The 21490-nt window shown below is 39.6% G+C and overlaps 1 protein-coding gene across 3 annotated transcripts in view; it reads left to right on the top strand.

Moving 5' to 3' along the window:
* KIZ (kizuna centrosomal protein) overlaps window positions 1-21490 on the top strand; it is a 139150-nt gene that overhangs the window by 92325 nt on the left and 25335 nt on the right. For all 3 annotated transcript variants that reach the window (XM_047745724.1, XM_047745723.1, XM_047745722.1), the window contains 3 exons: window positions 5066-5213; window positions 14955-15120; window positions 16400-16465. In XM_047745724.1, the coding sequence (XP_047601680.1) occupies window positions 5066-5213; window positions 14955-15120; window positions 16400-16465 (380 nt within the window). The remainder of the gene's footprint in view (window positions 1-5065; window positions 5214-14954; window positions 15121-16399; window positions 16466-21490) is intronic.

The raw sequence follows: 21490 nt of genomic DNA, 5'->3' as shown, positions 1-21490 counted from the left end.
GTTATAGTTTCTCAACATGCATGATAGAGCATTGATTTCCATTATGAAAGGTTGCATTTTACGTGACTATTGATCTACAGTTGTGTATAAATCAGCCTTCCCTAAGAATCATCCTTCTTTATGACGAACACAAATTTTAAAATTAATATCTGGAGCTTTCAAGACTGTTTGGTTACCACAATCATTTTTTAAAGCCAGATAAAGAAGTCAGGAATGGTTACTAATGTCAGTGTTATGTTCTGTTACAATTAGAATTGTCGCATGTACTGTGGGAATAGTGTGTAACACACACTGATTGTCACTGTTTTGCTGTCTAGCCTTGGAAAAAGTGCCAAGTTTTATAGGACCTGTGAGAGACAAGTAGGTTTTTAAATACACGTTCTTTCTAACGGTTTTAACCATGACATCAGGCTTCCCACTGTCCTCCTTGCTCTAACGACTCCCCTACATCTCTCAACACCCAATAGTTATTGCTGGGTGCGCCCCTAAGTGAAATACTCCTGCTTTTTTGGTGATCTCCCCTGGATCAAACTAGTCAATTTGATAAACCATCCCAGAGACGCAGATTTGGAAAGAATGATCTGCTTTTGTTCCTTGATTGCTAATGATTCTGATGTCACAGAAGTCTAAGCCAGGCAGAGTGGGACGCCTCTAGCAAGTTAGGAACTCCTTAAAGCCTGTTGAATATAGCCATGTTTGGTGTGGCTGAAGTCCTGCTTGTGCCCCTGACCAAACCATGGCAATCAACCTCTTTAATCTCATCTGTAGAATAGGACACCTGCCCCATGGCCTATGCTAAAATGTAATGTGAAGACTTCCAAATTCCTGCCCATAAAGTGAAGCATCAAGAAAAGATGAAGAACAGAAAAGAAAAAAGAACAAGACCATTACTATCATCATTATTGATTTTTGTTATATCAAGGATTAAGTGTTCAAAGACCTTCATTTGAAAGAAAGGCTTTTTATTATGTAGAGGACTAAGTCACTATTTTAAATAATTATGAAATATGATTCGTGTCATTTGGGGTACATGATAAAAAATTTTGTTCATCAATACCTTTGGGAAAAATTTTTTTAAAGATTTTATTTATTTATTTGACAGAAATCACAAGCAGGCAGAGAGGCAGGCAGAGAAAGAGAGAGAGTAGGAAGCAGGCTCCCTGCTGAGCAGAGAGCCCGATGTGGGGCTTGATCCCAGGACTCCGAGATCATGACCTGAGCTGAAGGCAGAGGCTTTATTTAATCCACTGAGCCACCTAGGCACCTGGGAAAACATATTTTAAGATAAAAATGATCACTTAGTAAGTAGTTTTATCTTATATGATGAGCCATCATGCAATTAATTAATTGTCTCTCTTAGTGGCTACTCTCAAATATAGTTTCCCAATTTTGCTCTCAAACTCACACTGAAAAACTGAGTCAGCTTTATATTGTTTGGATTACAGCATATAAAAACATCTTTATTTTATTCTGACTGTGTTCAGAATAAAAATCAAGATGTTTATTAATTTACCTGCATTTAAAACTTTGATCAATTACCAATCTGCTATAAATCAGTTGTGGTTAGGAAGCATAGGTGCATTTGTGTTCATTGCAGTTTTCTGACTGGAAGCCATTCTAAATATATGAAATTAATTATAGATTCAAGGTTCTTCCTTTGTTGTATTTTTAACTAGAGGAGTATATCATTTAACTGACACCAAACTTTGTTTTCTCTCTGTGGCACCGACATTAGAAATCTCCAACAAAAGTGCATGAAAGAAAAAAAAAAAAAAAAACAAAAACATGTTTAAGGCCTTTGTACCACTTTGCAAATTTTCTGATTTGGTGTATTTATGTAGGACCACGGACAACACTTCATGCAAAAACAGCCATGGCTCTTGCATTCCTTGCCCAATTGATCCTGAAAGAAAAGCCCGTTTTTGTGCCTTAAGTCTTGGCTTAGCTTTCCAAAGTCATAGATTCTAGATGTTGTAACTCCTTCAGTAGTTCATTTGCTGTTTGGCCTCATGCAAGTTGATTAGTGGTTTTGTCCTTTTGTGAAGTTTGTACAGTAATTGTAGGAAACATTAGCTAGTTCTTCATCCCAGGACCCGAAGGATGGTTATAATTGGTGGGGTTATTAGTAGCCAGAGTCTTGCCTTGGCTTTGCCTCTGCAGAAATCATGTGTGTCAATCACCTAAGAGACTGGTCTCTGATTGTTCAATCCTTCCCAACTAATTTAATTAATGTAATTCATCCGAATTCAACTTATTTTCAGGTTTAATTCAACCTAACTAAACATGCTGTCAGACCAGAAACACAGTTGATTTACTCATTATAAGAAATGGAACAGCGGAATAGACTAGAATTTGCTCATGTCCTGTGAGTACATTTTCCCAGTAGGGAAATCTATTGTGAAACCAAATGCAGATGGATGTTCCTTCATTTGTATAGAATCAGAACAAAGGAACTGGGTGGCATTATGACTTCAGTGAAGTCTGGAAGAAGTGAAGAAATTCAAATTGCTGAAGGGGCTTTCTGCCAAACCGGCCAGAAACTTTGGAATCATCTTGGGAAGTTTTTAAAGAAGTTCACAGATCCCCATGACACATCCTACTTTAAGCATGTCTTGGTTAAGTCAAGCAAAGATGATAACAATTAAGATTCATTAAAGAAAGGTCTCAATTGTACATAGACTTACTTTCCCCCCCCAAACATTTTATTATGAAAATTTCCAAATATAAAGAAAAATAAAGGAAACTGTACAGTGAGCCCTATATCCACCCCTCAGATCTACCATTGACATGTTATTACACACCTGTATGTCTGTCTTTCCATCCTTCCATCCATCTCTCAATCTCAATCTCTTATTTTCATGCATTTACAAGTAGTTACAGGCATTAATACACTGGGTTGTTTTTTTTTTTTTTAACTTTCTACTTTGAAATTTTAAAAAATTCACAAGAGCAAATATAACAACATAATGAAATCCCATGTATTTATAACTGTGTTCTACCAATTGTCAACATTTTTTTAGTCTTTTTCCTCCCCTGCACTTTTTTCTTGAGTCATTTAAAACAGAAAACATATTTCCTTTATAAATACAAATACCTTTCTAACAGTAAGCATTTAATACATTACTGTGTAACAAGATTCCTTATTTAATACCTATTCTTTGCCAATTGGCCTTGATTGTCTCAAAGTCTTTTATATTTGATTTGTTTGAAAAAGGATCCACATGATGCTACCCATGAACTGGTGGTTCAATCCAGATACAAGATGACAAGACAATGTCTTTGGTGGTGGTCCCTCTGTTACACATCCGCAGGCAGCATGGGATGGCTGGGTTCAAGTGTTGGCACACTGATGCCTTTACTAGGACATTTACCACTAGGCAGTTTTCACAAAATTATCATTTCTTGGATGCATTCATTAATTTGGACTTACAGAATGGTGACTAATTTATTCATTTGTTGTACATTTATTAGTTGGAAGAATTTTGCCCATCAACTTCTTGGTAATCCTGAAATGCATTTTTTTGACTTAAAGGGTGGAACAAATGATTCTGTCCCTTTACTTACCAATTTTCAGAATAAGTTGTTGCCCTAGCAACCTCCAAAAGTTTGTTGGTTGGTTGGTTTATATTATTAATTGTGGTAAAAACACACACAGCAAGAAAACAAAACAAAACAAAACACACACAGCAAAAGTTACCATCTTAACCATTTTCTTAAAGATTTCATTTATTTGTTTGAGAGCAAGAGAGAGAGAGAATGAGAGTAAGGGAGAGAGAGCATGAGTGGGGGGAGGGATGGAAGGAGAAGCAGACCCCTTGCTGAGCAGGGATCCCAATGCAGGGCTTGATCCCAGGACCCTGGACTGTGACCTGAGCTGAAGGCAGATGCTTAACTGACTGAGCCACTCAGATGCTCCCCATCTTAACCAATTTCAAGTATTCAGTAGCACTGAGGGCATTCACATTGTTGGGCACCAGATCCCCAGTACTTTTTCATCTTAAAAAACTGAAACTCTATACCCATTAAACAGCTCTCCATTTCTCCCTCCCTCCAAGCCCCTGGCAAGCACCATTCTGCTGTTTCCATGAATTTGACCATTTTAGGTACCTTATGTAAATCGAATCCTCCAGTATTTGCCTTTTTGTGACTAGCTTATTTACTTTAGCATAATGTCCTTAAGATTTATGCATATTGCCACACGTGGTAAGACTTGCTTCCTTTTTTAAGGCTAAATCCAAAGGTTCTTATTCTTTTCAAAGCTTCCTTACTCTGTCGGTTATTTTTTTTAAATGAACTCATGATTTTCGTATATCTGCTGCAATGTCCATTGCAGTCATTGTTCTTTTTGGTGTTCACATTGTCTCATCTGGGGCCAGTGGGATCCCCTTCACAGTAGCCTGTGAGGCCTTAGACATGACTCAGTAGTCTCTGAGAGCTTCCTCTGTGATGCCAAGGTATTCCAGGCTCATCTTGTCCATCTCCTACCCCAGAGGTGTACTAAATGCCATGGTCTGGGCATATAATTTAGGCTCACTTTTAACTCTTTCCTAATATTATCTTAATGCTTTTTAATTACAAGTAGACCATAGTAAGAGTATAACAAGAATAAACTGTTGTTGAGCATAAAATGTGATCGGTTTTTTTAACCACATGTGAGAGGAGCTTGACCATCTATGCCGTGATTTGAAACCATGGCTATATACTAGAACCACTCTGTCTGTGAGCCTTAAAAAAGTCCTAAAAGCCAGACCACACCCCAGTCCAATAGATCCTTTAGGGGTGGCACCAGACACTTAGATTTTGCAAAGCTCCCCAGGTAGTTCCTCTATGCAATCAAAGTTGGGAATGCTCATTTAGCAGTGAACTTATAACCAAAGTAAATGGGGGAAAAAAAAAAAGATACCTGACCCTGGAAATTATCTTAGTCCTGAATATACTAGGTTCCAGACTTTTCTGGATAAACTGTCCTTTGCTGACTTGACTGTGGCACCTCTAAAAATGAAGGAATCTCCTAGGTAATACAGTTCAGCCAATCTTTAATGTGTCTCCCCTTTCTGTTTTATAGATCTGAACAAGCAGCAGCAGCAGCCTTATTGAGGGCACACTTGGGTCAGCGTGTTGCCACCTTGCAAGAATATGATAATTCTATCAGAGAAGAGGTAGCTAAGCCATCTGAAGTTTTCCCAGTCAAAAATATGGACCAGATGACAAGGGTCAGTAATATTTACTTTTTTAAAAAATAAGTTTAAAGTTTATGCAAAGGATTATTTGTAGAAATAGTCACATTCTTGACAATGGTTAAAATATTTTTTAAAAATATTCTATAATAAGTGAGTTTTTGTGGTTGGTTTTCTTGCACGTTAGGCCTTTTGCGCAGAGTTTTGTGTAGGAATCTCAGCTTCCTCCATACAGTTAATTCAGATCCTGGAGGTGACCTAATTAGACACAACAAGCACAACATTTTTCGAAGAACTTAGAAGCATTTTATAGCATTCTGGTTTTCTTTCTCCACTCCATACTTTAAAAATACTGAACAGTCATAAATGTTAATTCAGCAAATACATATTGATCCATCTCTGTACACAGGTACCAGACCAGATCCATTGGAGAGAAAGAAATAAGTAAAAATGTGGCATCTCCTTCTGGGGAATGGCATATTGGGATGTGTGCAATAAGAGAATAGCAAAGGCTATGGGCCTTCAGAAAAAGGAGCCAAGCCATCCAGAGATCCAATGAGAGCAGACTTTACAGCAGAGGGAGTAGAGAGGTATGAGATGACCCTTAAAAGAGAGACAGAATTTTAATAGACTGAGTGCAGGTGGGTGTATCAGGAAGGTGATGGCACGGGCAACAGGGAAGTGCTGTTGAGAGCCAAAGAACAGACCCAGGAAGTAGAACCGAGCTCTGGTCCTTCTGGCTGGAGGGCAGGCTCCAGGCTGGGGTGGTAGGCGAGAAGGTCCTGGGTGGTCATGGGCCCTGTGTGCAGCATCCATCCAGCACAAGTGGGGAGTTTGTTTTGGTTTAGCAGACCCGGAAAGCCCTAAGAGTTTTTTAAGCAAGGAATCGCCTGAGGGAGAGTGTGAAGATGCTGAACAGATGGAGAAGATCCCCAAGGAAAGCAAGAGAGAACCCAGAAGCCCAGGTCTAGATCATGCCCAGTGTAGTCTTCATGATTCTCTAGAAGGCCATCTATTCAGAGAGATGGCACTTCTTCTAAGTTTAATGTCTTGTCACTGTGTCTTGTTTCAAAGTGTGTTTTCTCATCTTCAATGTAGGGTCTTCTGGCTTTGATCTTTTCTTAAGTTCGTATTTATATCATGTTCAGGGTTCAAGGATTTGACACATGCTCCCTCCTGGAGGCAAGCCTTGCCACCTCAGCACTGAAGTCATACACCGCTGTCACTGTGCAGTTGAGTCTCTGCCATCACTCCCTTCCCCTTTCAGAGTACCTTCAGTCCTTCAAGCCCCCCGTTCCTTGCTTCTATCTTAACTAAAGTAAAAAGAGAGGAGAAGGATTTTTTTAAGGATTTCAAACATACACACATAGAATGATGTAATGAACCTAATAGTCCCATGCCTTTCCAAGTGCATGTGTGTTGTTACCATTGCACCAGATTTGTTTCAAACCTCACCGTCTGCTTCCTTCTTCCTACCAAACCTGCCATCACCTTATGCCTCCCCTCCCTCCTCCTACTTGCTTCCTTCTGAAGTCACTATTGCAGTTACAGATACAGCTCCATGTTTCTCTCATGGATCCCATTTCCCTTTTCACAGATAATCTTGGATGTATCCCCCTGCAAACATTTGCATTTTGCTGCATTTTGTGTGATTCGGTAAATAAAGAACGATATTCTTTAGGAAAAACAGAACCTGTGTTTCTTAGGTCCATTCCATACTTGTTGATAAATGTGGTTTTTTTTTTTTACATTTTTTTTTAATTTTTATTAATTTTATTTTTTATAAACATATAATATATTTTTATCCCCAGGGGTACAGGTCTGTGAATCACCAGGTTTACACACTTCACAGCACTCACCATTGCACATACCCTCCCCAGTGTCCATAATCCCACCCCCCCTCCCAACCCCCCTCCCCCCATCAACCCTCAGTTTGTTTTGTGAGATTAAGAGTCACTTATGGTTTGTCTCCCTCCCAATTCCATCTTGTTTCATTTACTCTTCTCCTACCCCCTTAACCCCCCATGTTGCATCTTGTCATCATCAAGACAGCATGGTACTGGCACAAAAACAGACACATAGATCAATGGAACAGAATAGAGAGCCCAGAAATAGACCCTCAACTCTATGGTCAACTCATCTTCGACAAAGCAGGAAAGAATGTCCAATGGAAAAAAGACAGCCTCTTCAATAAATGGTGTTGGGAAAATTGGACAGCCACATGCAGAAAAATGAAATTGGATCATTTCCTTACACCACACACGAAAATAGACTCAAAATGGATGAAGGATCTCAATGTGAGAAAGGAATCCATCAAAATCCTTGAGGAGAACACAGGCAACAACCTCTTCGACCTCAGTCGCAGCAACATCTTCCTAGGAACATCGCCAAAAGCAAGGGAAGCAAGGGCAAAAATGAACTATTGGGATTTTATCAAGATCAAAAGCTTTTGCACAGCAAAGGAAACAGTTAACAAAACCAAAAGACAACTGACAGAATGGGAGAAGATATTTGCAAATGACATATCAGATAAAGGGCTAGTGTCCAAAACCTATAAAGAACTTAGCAAACTCAACACCCAAAGAACAAATAATCCAATCAAGAAATGGGCAGAGGACATGAACAGACATTTCTGCAAAGAAGACATCCAGATGGCCAATAGACACATGAAAAAGTGCTCCACATCACTCGGCATCAGGGAAATACAAATCAAAACCACAATGAGATACCACCTCACACCAGTCAGAATGGCTAAAATGAACAAGTCAGGAAATGACAGATGCTGACGAGGATGCAGAGAAAGGGGAACCCTCCTACACTGTTGGTGGGAATGCAAGCTGGTGCAACCACTCTGGAAAACAGCATGGAGGTTCCTCAAAATGTTGAAAATAGAACTACCCTATGACCCAGCAATTGCACTGCTGGGTATTTACCCTAAAGATACAAACGTAGTGGTCCAAAGGGGCACGTGCACTCGAATGTTTATAGCAGCAATGTCTACAATAGCCAAACTATGGAAAGAACCTAGATGTCCATCAACAGACGAATGGATAAAGAAGATGTGGTATATATACACAATGGAATACTATGCAGCCATCAAAAGAAATGAAATCTTGCCATTTGCGACGACGTGGATGGAACTAGAGGGTATCATGCTTAGCGAAATAAGTCAATCGGAGATAAATGTGGTTCTTAAGAAGAATTTTGTTCTCAGGTTTTGTTGTCCCTTTTATTCAGTACTATTTTATAACAACATTGTTTCCCATTCATTCCATTCACTGCAAGGACTTCACATTTCACCCACATCAAGGGTGACAGAAGTATTGGTATACTTCCCTTCCCTATGTAATCATCTTGTTATTTAAGTTGTTGATAGTAGAACACATATTCCAAGTTCCAGACTACCAGTTCACTCATAATTTTTCAAATAATGACTCCAGTATTAATGGGAAGGGAGCTGCTTGATTAAAAACTTAGAAACCAAATGATATTCTGCCTCCCCTAGTACACTTTTTGTTCCTTTTTAAATCATTGTTATCTCATCTTTGTGACAATCATAAAAGCTACCAACAAATTAATGATGAAATCTACCTTAAAAGTAGAAGTAAGTGAGAAGTTTCTGTTAGTTTGGGACTGAAGAAATGCAAAGCCCTAAAGAGCCGTGTTACCAAAATGACATGAGCAAGACAAGCCTTGTGAACTTTACAACAAAATGCTTTTGTGAATTCTAGGACTGCTTTGTTTTACACAGTCATCCTGTCACAATGAGCAAAATTTGAAGTGTCTTTGAGTTGTTTCTCTGCATTGAAACAATATACATATTTAGTATACGGGTTAAATATTTCTCCATAGATAAAAATCACAAAACTAAGAGATTTTCAAAATTTAAAAAGCTCTACTAGAAATTACTTGGTGAAGAATCTAATGAAGCTCAGAAATATTTACTTTGATCTCTTGGGTAAATGGCTAATTAAACAGCCACATGTAAATGATGTTTACCTGTGGGTCCCTTTGCTATCAGCTGGAGTCAATCCTGTCTCTTGAGTAAATACATCATTAAAGCCGCGGAAACTCAGATTATGTCCCCTCGAGACCAGATAAGATCCACAGCACCTGCATAACCTATTAGGTAATTACATAATTGAGCTGCATGCTTTTAAATCAGAAAAATTTGTAATTACTTTATGTGGAAAAAAGAGTGAGTTGGGTGCTTCATTAAAACACTAAGTGCCTTAATACTCCTTTTTTCCTATGTGATGCCTCTTTCTACTGGGAGAACTCCTCCAGGCAAAGCAGAGTGGCTTGCTGGTGTCACCCGCAGAGCAGGTCAGTCATGTCCCCCACCACACATGCACTGTCAGAGAGACATGTGACTGGTCACAGAAATCCCTTCACCTCTCCCTAAATGATGGACAGGATTTTTTATCTTATCTCTTGAATACATGTTTGCTGGCTCATATGAATACTTTCCTGTTTCTTTTAATTGCTACATAGATAAAAACCCCCTTTCCCATAACCTTTCCTCTTCCCCTCCTATAACTTAGATATAACCTAAGAGCATTTTGCTTTAACTGGTGAAAAATTACTTCCGGTGTGCAAGAGGAGTGTCCTTGAGGAAGATCAATTAAATCTGTGTATTAGGAGAAAATGTCACCTGATGTTTTTTTAATTTTCTTGTTTTTTTTAATCTGCATTAATAGCACTGATTTATGTATAGAAGAGAATTTAATTTTACTAAATGCTTTCACATTTACCTTCTCTTTATATTTGTAGCACCCATCACAGAAACCGGCCTCTTTTATGGGTAGCATACGTTTAAAAAAAAAAAAAAAAAAACTTGCAGAAAAAAAAAAAAAATCTCCAAATTTGGAATATTGAGATAAGCAAAAAGAATAAAAGATAATTTTCCATTGGAATTGCAGTATGTGGTTTTTAATATTTAATATATTGACAAACATGGTTGGTACAAAGCTGCTTTTTTTCCCACTTGTCACAAGTAGAGTTCTTTCATATCATCCCATGTTCTTCTACATCATTTCAAATGGCTGTACAGAGATCCCCGTATGGATACTCCAATCTCTTTTGTTTTTAATTGTTCCTCTAGTAAAAAATATTTCAAAGAACATCTGGGCCATTCAATTTTTACAGCTGTCCACACTATTCCCTTAGGATGAATTTCTAAATGTGGAATTGTGAGGTCAGAAGGTACGTGCATCTCTCACACTGTAGATATGCACCAGTATGTCTCACTCTGGAAGGGTCATCAGTTACAAGGAATGAATGAAAATGTGATTTCCCTGAGTTTTTTATGAAACTGGATACTATTGACTTTTTTTTTTTTTTTTGAGCAAGATTGAGAAGTACAAATGACATCCAATTTTTTTTTTGTTCATTTGACCTTTATATTACAATTGAGGTCAAATTTTCCCCTACCTATTTGTTAGTCATTTGTATTTCTTCTTTAATAATTTGCAGGTTCATGTTCTTTGCTCATCTTTCTATTAGGTTAGTAATTTTTTTCTTATTGACTTGTAAGAACTTTTTTTTCCCTATAAATTGGTGCAATTTGTTGCAATATTTTGAACAGTTTGATTTCCTCCTTTCACTTATTTTAATGGTGTTTAGGACATAATGTCTTTTCCAGTAATACACTCATCTATCTATCTATGCATGTGAATATCACACTTGATTGTTTCTGGATATAAATTAAGAGATGACTCTCCGGGTTCTAGACCTAGCAGGATCCATACTGAAACTGAACTTTGAGGAAAATTCTAGCACATTGAACCAATAACTCTAGGTGTCCTGCTGAGTATAATTCACGGGATGATTTATCTTTTATGAGATCTGAAATGTGGGGGCGCCTGTGGGTGGCTCCTTCGTTAAGCAGCTGCCTTCAACTCAGGTCATGATCCCAGGGTCCTGGGATCTGAGCACTGCATAGGGCTCCCTGCTCTGCACCCTCTGCCACTCCCCCTGCTTGTCTTCCCTCTCTTGCTGTCTCTCTCTCTCTCTTTGTCAAATAAATAAATAATCTTTTTAAAAAATAAAAAGTAAGATCTGAAATGTAGAGATATCACCACCAGTCATTCTACGAACAGTGTGTGCCTTGGCATTGAATTTCCCTTTTGCCTGGCTCTGGGGAAGGCAGAAAAGTGAGAGACTAGCTTATTGATATTGACTTAAGCATCAGACTTAAACAGTGACAGTCTCCATCGCCCTCCTGGGCTCAAAATATATGCAATCAAAGAGAGCCTTTATTAGCTAACAGATAAGTTGACACCCAAGCATAGTCCATTCATAGGCACCATCAGGAAGCCGATAGGAAAAGTTGTTGTCTGGTGGCATTTTTCACATAGAGAGCTCCGATTTGCAGAGCCCATTCAGTCCCAGTATGAGCTGTGTAAAGCAGCTTGTTCACTCTTCTCTGGGCTTTTGTTCCTGTGCAGGTATGGGTTAGTGTTGTAGCCTGTAGTTAGTGTTGTAGCTCCTTCAAGTTGGGGGCTTCCTTAAAAATACGCCTTTCTAAAAGGTCTGCAAACAATACAGCTTGAGAATGTATTACAGATGTTTCGCCCAACTCTACCAAACTTGTTTTTGACTCAAAACCTTCTGACTATTCCTTATCTGAGGCTGGTGTTTCTTACTGTGCTGCTTATCATTATTCCCTGCTTGTTGGGGACTTATATTGTGGATTCCTTTACAGATGACCCACTGGGCACCTCTGCAGTTCTCTGTTGGCTCCATGGTCCACTAAAGCCAAGCCAGCCATTCTCCTATAGTAATTTGACCTTCTATCAAAATCCTTATAGGTAGACAAAACTCATCTTTGAGAAATTATCTATAGAATTATCTTAGAAGATGAGTCCTTTTATAAAATGTCTCTATCAAAAAAGTAAGAGAAGTCCTAGAGGAAGGAGTATTGAGGAGTGAAGATCATTTATCTTCATTTGTGAAATACACAAAATAAATAAAGACCTGCAGTATGCCCACCGCTCTACTTACCTCACCCTAGTCAAAACAAAAAAGAAAAGAGGGCTCAGTGTAGAACTGTCCTCAGGGCTCATATGGGTATTAAGCATAGAAAGACTTATTATTAGAAAGACATTCAATATTAATATAGCATTTTATTTTGAGGACCAGTTGGAACCCAGCTACAGCAAAAGAAGGTCTCCTATGAAAAGGGATGCACAAAGCTTTGAGATAAATTGTGTGTCATCATTGAGGCCCTAATAAGTAATCTGAGTCACTGGCAACCCCAGTTTCTGTTGTCTGCAAATTCTACAGCACAAAGTGCAGGAAGTTGCAACAGTCCTTGAATAATTTTATTCTTGAGATATATGTGAAGACAGGCCATTATGAAGTCATGCCAAGAAATTATTAGTTACAGCTATTGCGTAAGGTAAGATGTGGAAGAAATACATCTTTGAGGGATATTCAGATGTTTGGAGTATTTTACTATCAGAAGAAGAAAGCTACAGCTTTCTTTTTTTTTTTTCTTCAAGATTTTTACTTATTTAGTTCAACACAGAGAGATCACAAGTAGGCATAGAGGCAGGCAAAGCAGGCTCCCTGCTGAGCAGAGAGCCCAATGTGGGGCTCAATCCCAGGACCCTGAGACCATGACCTGGGCCAAAGGCAGAGGCTTAACTCACTGAGCCACCCAGGCGCCCCAAAACTACAGCTGTCAATATAGACTCTGGGCCAATTCTCTTTGTTCATATTCTTCTTCTTCTTCTTCTTTTTTTTTTTAGATATTTTATTTATTTATTTGACAGAGATCACAAGTAGGCAGAGAGGCAGGCAGGGGGTGGGGGAAGCAGGCTCTCTGCTAAGCAGAGAGCCCAGTGCGCGGCTTGATCCCAGGACCCCAAGATCATGACCTGAGCCAAAAGCAGAAGCTTAACCCACTGAGCCACCCAGGCACCCCTTTCTGTTCACATTCTGAAATGCTTTTCACATAGCCAGGATTATTGGGCACAGAGAATTGGAGCTTAACTCTCTGTGGGAACAGACTAGATCAGAATGGGCGGAGATCTAGAAATGAGACATGCCAGACTGGTCCAGAGACCATACTGACAATTGAAAGATGGCAGTTCAAGGACGTGGTCCTCCTACTCTTCATACCTCTCTTCCTGGACAGATTCTGGAAGCAGATGCGGTACAGTGGTCCATGTGGGCAGCTGGGATTGGGGCATTGTGGCAGCCAGTGACGGGAACCAGCCCTAGCCCAGGCTTCAGAGGCAGGACTTTATACCCGAATCCTAGTCTGCAGGGATGCTGTGCAGATCACCCCAGGACAGAGTTATCACCATTGGAGTAAGATTCAGGACTAATTTCAACAAATGGAGGAAAGCACCTGGTTATTAGAAGTGGACCACAGACAGGTCTTGGCTGCAAGTATAACTTGATGCCACATCCCTTGACCAAGGAGGCTAGAACTCCTTTATTCCCCTCCAGTCAGCTGCTGAAGCCCCTAGAATGGGTGCAAATTCAAGAGGCCAGCTAGTCCTAGGGAGGGTAAGAGCCTTGCAGGGATGTCAAGGCCCATGGCAGTGACCTCAAACTATGTTCCAGGCAAACTCAACAAGGCTAGATCTTCCATATTCTGCCTCAGTAATTCTCCCTGTCAAGGCATCTTCACCTGCTTTCATATTAATCACAAGGAAAGATTATTGTCTTCCCTCTTCTTCCCCAGATAATTACGGTGTTACACTGCTTTGTGCTTAGACTAAAGATAGGACCTGTAATGTTCTGTCCGGACCCACTCTTCATATTAACTTGTAGAGTCTCATGTTTGTTTCCCATGGATTGGGTTGGACACTGCCCTGTCGTCAGATACCAGTGATAGGTCAGCACCACCATCTAGGTTTTCTCTGTGAAAAGCCTGGGCAAATCACCACTTACAAGTAGGAACTGAGAGAGAAACCTACACTCTAGAAGGACGCGATGTCTTCATTGGTTACCTCTTGTTACCAGTGTATTCGTATTTCTCAGGAGGAGAGTACTGACCTGGAAATGAATAGACGAGAGTATTAACTTGTCCTGTTAATTGCCATTTGTTCTCTACCTCTCAAGTTGACTGTGATGAAATCTGTGCTCACCTGCCTGCCCACGAGACATGAGGTGATATGGGTAACACAGTTCAGGGCCCTTTGAAAACAGATAGGCAGTGTGGCAGGCCAGTTTCCTGAGCTCCCAGCAGACTGAGGGGCAAAGTGCAGAGTTTCTTTATCCTTAATTAAAGATGATGATTTAGAATAAGGTTAGTTCTCTTTTTGCTTTCATGTATCCTCCTCAGCCATGAAGTTTTTCTGCAGTCTTCCCATTTGGGGAAGTTCAGGGTCATTTCTAGAAAGATAGGGATACCTCAAGGTCACATTCTTCCAGATCTCTTTCTCATTCCAAATCAACCATCTTCCGTGCCTGAAAAATAGATTCATGCAGTGAAAGATAAATCTTGGATAAACCAGCCCAGATTAATGGAGGTGGTCACATCTCATATACATACTTTACGAGTCAAAGAACACTTCTGCATTCCATAAGTCCTCAAAGAAGGTATCACAAGTGCAAGTATTGTAAAGAAATTATGCTGGAAAATAATCAGATGTTGTCTCATCTTGAAGATATTTTAATTTCAGTTAAATGTCAGGAAGCAAATTAAACCCCAAGTAAAGCTTAACCTAACATTACTTTTGAAGGCTGGGTTTTTGAGACCAAGGGTAATGTGGTTAGAGTTTGTTTTTATTTCTTTGTGCTTTCTTTTAAACACTCTAGGCAACAGCATTATTGAAAAAAGCCCTTACAGATGAGTGTGACGATAGGTCAGCTATTCACAGTAATGAATCATCTTGCAGCTTGCCATCTATTCTGAATGACAATAGTGGAATAAAGGAAGCCAAACCCGCTCAGTGGCTCAACAGTGTTCGTACAAAGGAACAAGGTAACTATTGCTATAAATTCTGTCCACAGAAAACATGCATTCAGAGTCAACCCAACACCCTCTTTCTCAGGGTATTGCCTATAAAATTAAGCTGACTAGAGAATACTTCTGATTTTAATATGCATGATATGTTCTTTGTTTTATACCACCTCTTAGGAAATATATTTGTTTTCATTTAGTCTAACAGGAATGGAAGACCTAACCATAGGTCTGCAGTTCTGCTGAATATCCAATAAGGGTTTTTTTTTTTTTTTTTTAGATTTTATTTATTTATTTGAAAGAGAGATGGAGCACAAGGGGGATAGGGAGAAGCAGACTCCCCACTGAGCAGGAAGCCCAGTGTGGGTCTGGATCCCAGGACACAGGGCTCCATCCCAGGGCCCTGAGACCATAACCTGACCCAAAGTTAGAGGTTTAACTGACTGAGCCACCCAGGCACCCCTCCAATAAGTTTTTGTAAGTAATGAAATGTTAGCAAAATGAATCTCTTGGCAGTAGATCATTTTGATCATGTCACAAAGATGAAGGTGATTCCATTAAAATGATTCCGTAAAATACTCTGAAGTTTTTTATATCACTTAATAAAATCTACTCATAATTTGTAAACATTCTTTTTAATTATAATGGAACCTTATAAAAGTTTTAACAGATGACTAAGAATCAATGAGTTTATGCTCCCCAAATTTAAGAGGCAATTTTTAGTATCTGGGAATTGTGATTATTTTAGTAGTACTGTTAAGGCATGCCAGGAAACTGCTGTAATGTCATTTCTGAGAGCCATAAGTTGCTCAGGATATGCTTAGAAGTCGATATACATGCACAGGATTTGGAGCTCACTTGTTCTAAGACCTATTTGAATTTGAAAGATGTTGCACTATAGTATTTTGCTTCAAGGCAACATAGAGATACCTTAGATTTAGAACAGGTTTCCTTTTGGGCACCTAGGTGGCTCTGTCAGTTAAGCCTCTGCTTTGGGCTCAAATCATGATCCCAGGGTTCTGGGATTGGGCCCATTTCTCTCTCTCCCTCTGCTCCTCCCCCGCTGCTCACGCTCTCTCCAGCTCTCTCAAATAAATAAATAATCTTAAAAAAGAATAGGCTTCCTTTTAGAAATGGTACAATTTCAGACAAAAAAATAAACTAACCCACAGAAAGGGACAGGGTGAGTCAATGAAAATAAAAGGAACGGCAGTTAAAAAAAAAAAAAAAGGCAAACAAAGGTCCACTCCATAAATATAACCTTGAGATACACTTTTATCATCGCATGTTTTGTTTTTAGAAGTTTCCAGTGGCTGTGGAGATGAGAGCAGGGAAGAAAGCATGGCAGCGAAGATCCCAATCACAGGTAAAGTTACAGTGACCTGAGAGTTTCAAAAGGAATTCAGCCTTATCATGTAATTGGAATCTTCTAGGTTAGTGGTTTGTGAACTCCACTAAGAGCAAGGATATTCAGCCGCTGCATACTGGAGCAGGTGATTAATCGTAAGAGCAGAACATGTGAACTTACGTTGACATAAACTAAGGTGGAAAATACTTCATAATCATGTCATATATTTACACGTGTGAGCACCCCCGCCCCACAGCCTTTCAGCACCTGCGTCTGGGTGACAAGGTCAGTCTCCATGGGGAACACCCAGTTATTATACGGCAAACTACAGATGTTTCTGTTGTGACTCTTTTCTTGCCTGTGATAATTGAATGTGTATCATTAAAATAAGAGCAAGGGTGGGGGGAGTGCCAGACAAGAAGCTTGCCCTGTACCTCTGATAACTTAAAACTAACCAAAATAGGAGGTGATTAGCTCGTCTGATAATTTAGCAATTTTAGCAGTAAGGTTTCATCAAGACCTATTAATATTTCTGCACGTATATTAGGCTTGTTTAGATGCAATCTGAATATTATCACTTTTTTTTAGTTTTAGAACATCAACAGCAGCAATTAGTATTCTGAACAGCGTTCTATTTGTCGTACATCTAAATTTACTAGTACCTTATTTTGTAAAGTGGTGTACTACTTCATTAGAAATTCAAAGGTCTGACTTTAAATATTTATACAAGTAAATACACCATTGCACCGAGGTACTGAGGCATGCATCTGCATATTTGGTAGTTTCGTTGTTTATAAGCAGAAAAGAATGGCTTTCTTTTATGGCAGTGCAATTCATGGCCTGATGATTAATTTTTTAAACCCATGTTTCTGTGATGAACTCTGGTTTTGAAAAAGGAGTTTATAGTAGAGCAATTATTGTATATATTCTGCATCAGATAGTATTTCACTCCAAAATACACAGGTTTTCTTTTCAACATTTTCCCAGTAATATAGTTTATTGCATTTTTATTCTTCATTTTGAGAAAACTCTGTTAGGGTCTCTTCTTTATTTTCTTTTTATGAATAGAAGTGTAGATGATCCCAAGCTGCAAATAACCAAGAAGTTATTTGGATGCTTTTCCTTTGCAGTTTACCTTTGAATGCAGAAGTATCTAATCACCTCTGAATTTGTTTCAGTGAAAATGACAAAAGCTAATTGGGTGGAAACCAGGAGATGACCCAGTTGCCCATTCTTACTTCTCCAGTATTCTTTCCAATCATCCCTTGCCAGTAGACGACTCTCCCCCAAATTAATCCAGATGGCATTTTCCACAGACTTTTAGAGTAGAAGAGAGTTAAGTACTGGACTTTCACATTTTTCTCCTCCTTGTGCAGAAAGAGGTGTAATGAGCCTAACAAGGATTATTTGCCATTAGGATCTTCAAAGAAATTGCAATTCCAACAACCTGCCATTGACCCATCAGTAGTTGGCAGTTTAAAAAAAAAGTACTTTGTGCTTCTTGTATGCCAAAGTAGTAGACATATAAACTAACATGGGAAATACATAAGAAGAAAAAAAAAAACTAACATGGGAAAATACATAAAACATATAAACTAACATGGGAAAATACATAAAACATATAAACTAACATGGGAAATACATAAGAAGAAAAAAAAAACTTTCAAAGCCAGTGACTTTGTTTGAGTCTTGCCATTTCTGTCCTGGCTACCAACTCTCTTCTGTGCTCCCCACCCACCAGATCTCCCATGAAGTTAATGTTTGAGGGCCTCAGACACCTTGGCCCTGCTTAATACTGTTGTTGCACACGTCACTGAAGTTACAATCTTAAGTTCTTTTTTCCCCCCACTTTTTTGCAAGATATAATTGTCATATAACATTGTATTAGTTCAATCTCCAAGTTTTTGATCATCATATTTTTATTTTTTTAGAGATTTTATTTATTTATCTGACACAGAGAGATAATGGGAGAGAGAGAGAGAGAGCACAAGCAGAGGGAGTGGCAGGCAGAGGGAAAGGGAGAAACAGGCTCCCAGCTGAGCAAGGAGCCCAATATGGGGCTTGATCCCAGGATCCTGGGATCATGACCTGAGCGGAAGGCAGCCGCTTAACTGACTGAGCCACCCAGGTGCCCCAACTATCATCTTTTTACTAAGTCTTTGTGTCTTTTGTCATAATTACTTGGAGATTTGGCCCTCGGTAGAGTTAGGGCAGATGTATCATCTGATTTAAGATAGAGTTCGCCTCTCCATTCATAATAATTTTTTGAGGTTTTTCTGTTGTATGAGCTGCATTCCTTTTAGAGTATTCCAAAGAAGGAATATTCCAGAGGCTATCCTCTGGGAGTTGAGGAGATATGGTGGCTGTCCCTGGGCTTTGGCATCAGCCATTTATGTCACCTCTTTACTCCCTGCTCTGTTTCCTCATCCCTCTGAGCATTTCTATTGGGAAAGCAGACATATTACCTGGCAAGGTTGTCTTAAAGTTGAAATGAGATCATGTGTGTGAAAGTGCCAAGCACTCACTACACACTCAATATATGAATGCTACCTCCAGAACTGCAGTAGGCACTTGGGACCAAGACCCACCCAAGCCCTGTGCTGCCATAATTCCTCATAGACAGTACTTCCCAGTAGTACCACTAAATTAATTTCTTCAAGAAATTTACACTTGAAAACTCAATGGATGGTTTGAATCTATAAGGATTTTTACCTTATCAAAAAGGAATCTTGAGGAGAGTTTCATGATATTTTAGGAACTTCTAATTACTCCCATGAAAAAACCATTTAAGAGGATGATGAAGTGATTGCTGGAGGTCTTCTTGGTGAAGGCCGCATGTCTCTGCTTGTGAGTTCTCATGTACCACATGCCTGACATATCCACAGTTGAGGAAATTGCAGGGTACCTGATCACCAAGCGAGTGTTCCCGTGGTGTGCTCTAACAAATGTTGCTGGGCTGATGCAACATTTCCCCCCATCTGTTCTGTGCAGTACTCCACCCAGAAGATACTTTGAGGAACATGTATTTTGGGACCAAACCCTACATGACCCCTATTTCCCTCTCTAGCCAGCACAGTGTGCCGAGGCATATTAAAGAACTTTTAGAATTTCCAATAAATGAAACATTTAAAAGTGTGAGCTTGGAGTTTCATATAACTTATCTCCTATCTGAAAATGGAATCCTTCCTATAAATGGCCAACAAAGTTAATATTCTGTGGGACACGTTTTGGGAAATGTAAATATACACACATACACATGGAATGTTTATTAAAACCTTAAGTCCAGGGGCACCTGGGTGGCTCAGTTAACTAAACGTCTGACTCTTGATTTCAGCTCAGGTCATGTTCTTAGGGTTGGGAGATAGAGCCCCACGTTGGGCTCCATGCTAGGCATGGAGCCTGCTTAGAATTCTCTATTTCCCTCTCCCCCTACCCCTCTCCCCCTTTCTAAAACAAACAAACAAACAAACAAACAAAAGCCTTAAGTCTAATGAGGGCACCAGTATTCTCAATAGTCTAAATTTATCTTCAACATTTTCCTGTGGTTCTCTTTTGTGGGAACATCCCTCATAGATGAGATTACTTTATGATATTATATTATAATATTTAGTGTAACTAAATCCAGATGACGTCACGACTGAAAGCTATATGTTAAAGCTGCTCCCTGAACTGACAACCAGCAGGTTACAGTAGTAACTTGTGAAAGTCCAAAGTGCTCCTCTTCCGAATGTGTCCTCTGTGTGACATTATGTGCTTTACAGCCATCTCAGGAGAGACGTAGTAAAGAGAAAGGCTGAGGTGAAATGTAGGACAGGCCCCAGGAAGCTGGGCAGGATGGGTGGGAGGCCCTGAACTTACACCGTTTTCAGAATGATGAGGGTCCTGGGTAAGTTTAACTCAAAAAGAGCACAAAAGCTATCTGTAAATATTTGTGGGGCTGCTACATACCAACATTTATCAAGCGTAACTGCATAGTGTAACTCAGTTTGTGAGTGTTGCAAGGAAGGAATTCACAGTGGAGTTGTAGAAGAACTTTCTAGCTCTTCATTCCAGCAAAAACAAGGTGTCTTTCAGCTGCTAGCTGGTTGCACTATGGCAGGAACCCACTCTAGAGGGGCGCCATGGAAGGAATTCTTGTTTCTGGGAACCCCAGCATGCCTTCAAATGCTGGGAGTCTGTGATTCGCAGTCCGTAGCAAAGGAATCAAATGCGCCAACATTCTCATTTCTCTTTTTTCCCTTTATTTGCTTATCATTCCCAAACATGGGTTTTCCTGGCAGAGGGGCTCATCTTTAACAAATTTGCTCTGAAAGGCATCTGCTTTGTTAATCATCATTTGGGAGAGTGTAAGTTTCATAGCTTCGGCTCCCACAATCTGTGCTAGAATTGACACAGAAATCCTTCAATACACACCCACCCACCCACCCACACGCACACACAGTCTTTATGATCTCCCATTGTTAACACAGTCTACTCCTTTTATTAGTCTGGCTCTTCACACTTAAGAATCCAGGTACAAATCAAATATTAATTTGAATGACTAAGAACATGTGGTTTTCTGTGTAAAATAAATAAATATATCATATGCATGTATGCTATACCTTTACTTGGGCTGCTTCCTGGAAATACCAGGACAGCAAAAGCCCATGACCCTGCCCTCACTAAGCCTCCATCCTGTCTGATCTTCATAACAGTCCTGTGGGGTAAACATCAGTAACTCATTCTATAGATAGTCCAGCAGAAACCTAGAAAGGTTAAGATTCCTGCTCAAGGCCATATAGTTAGTGTGTTGGGTTTGGAACTCAAACTTCAAGATTTAAGCCTTGACCTCCTTCCATTCCACCACCCTTCCCCTTTCATTTGACAGGAGAGACAGTCACATCAGGATGTCTGGACCAGTGAAATGTCAGTGTGTATCCCCATGAAAGATGAGCTCTGTGAGGATGCTTGGAGAGCTGTGATGAACAAAGCCATACCTTTCCTTTCCCTTGTGTCAGGCCTAGAGAGGTGGGCAGCTCACAAGGATTTCCAAGTACAGATTGT

The sequence above is a fragment of the Lutra lutra genome, chromosome 9, assembly GCF_902655055.1.
Source record: "Lutra lutra chromosome 9, mLutLut1.2, whole genome shotgun sequence".
Lineage (NCBI taxonomy): Eukaryota > Metazoa > Chordata > Mammalia > Carnivora > Mustelidae > Lutra > Lutra lutra.
The sequence above is the reverse complement of the archived record's forward strand: the minus strand, read 5'-3'. Positions and strand labels throughout refer to the sequence as shown.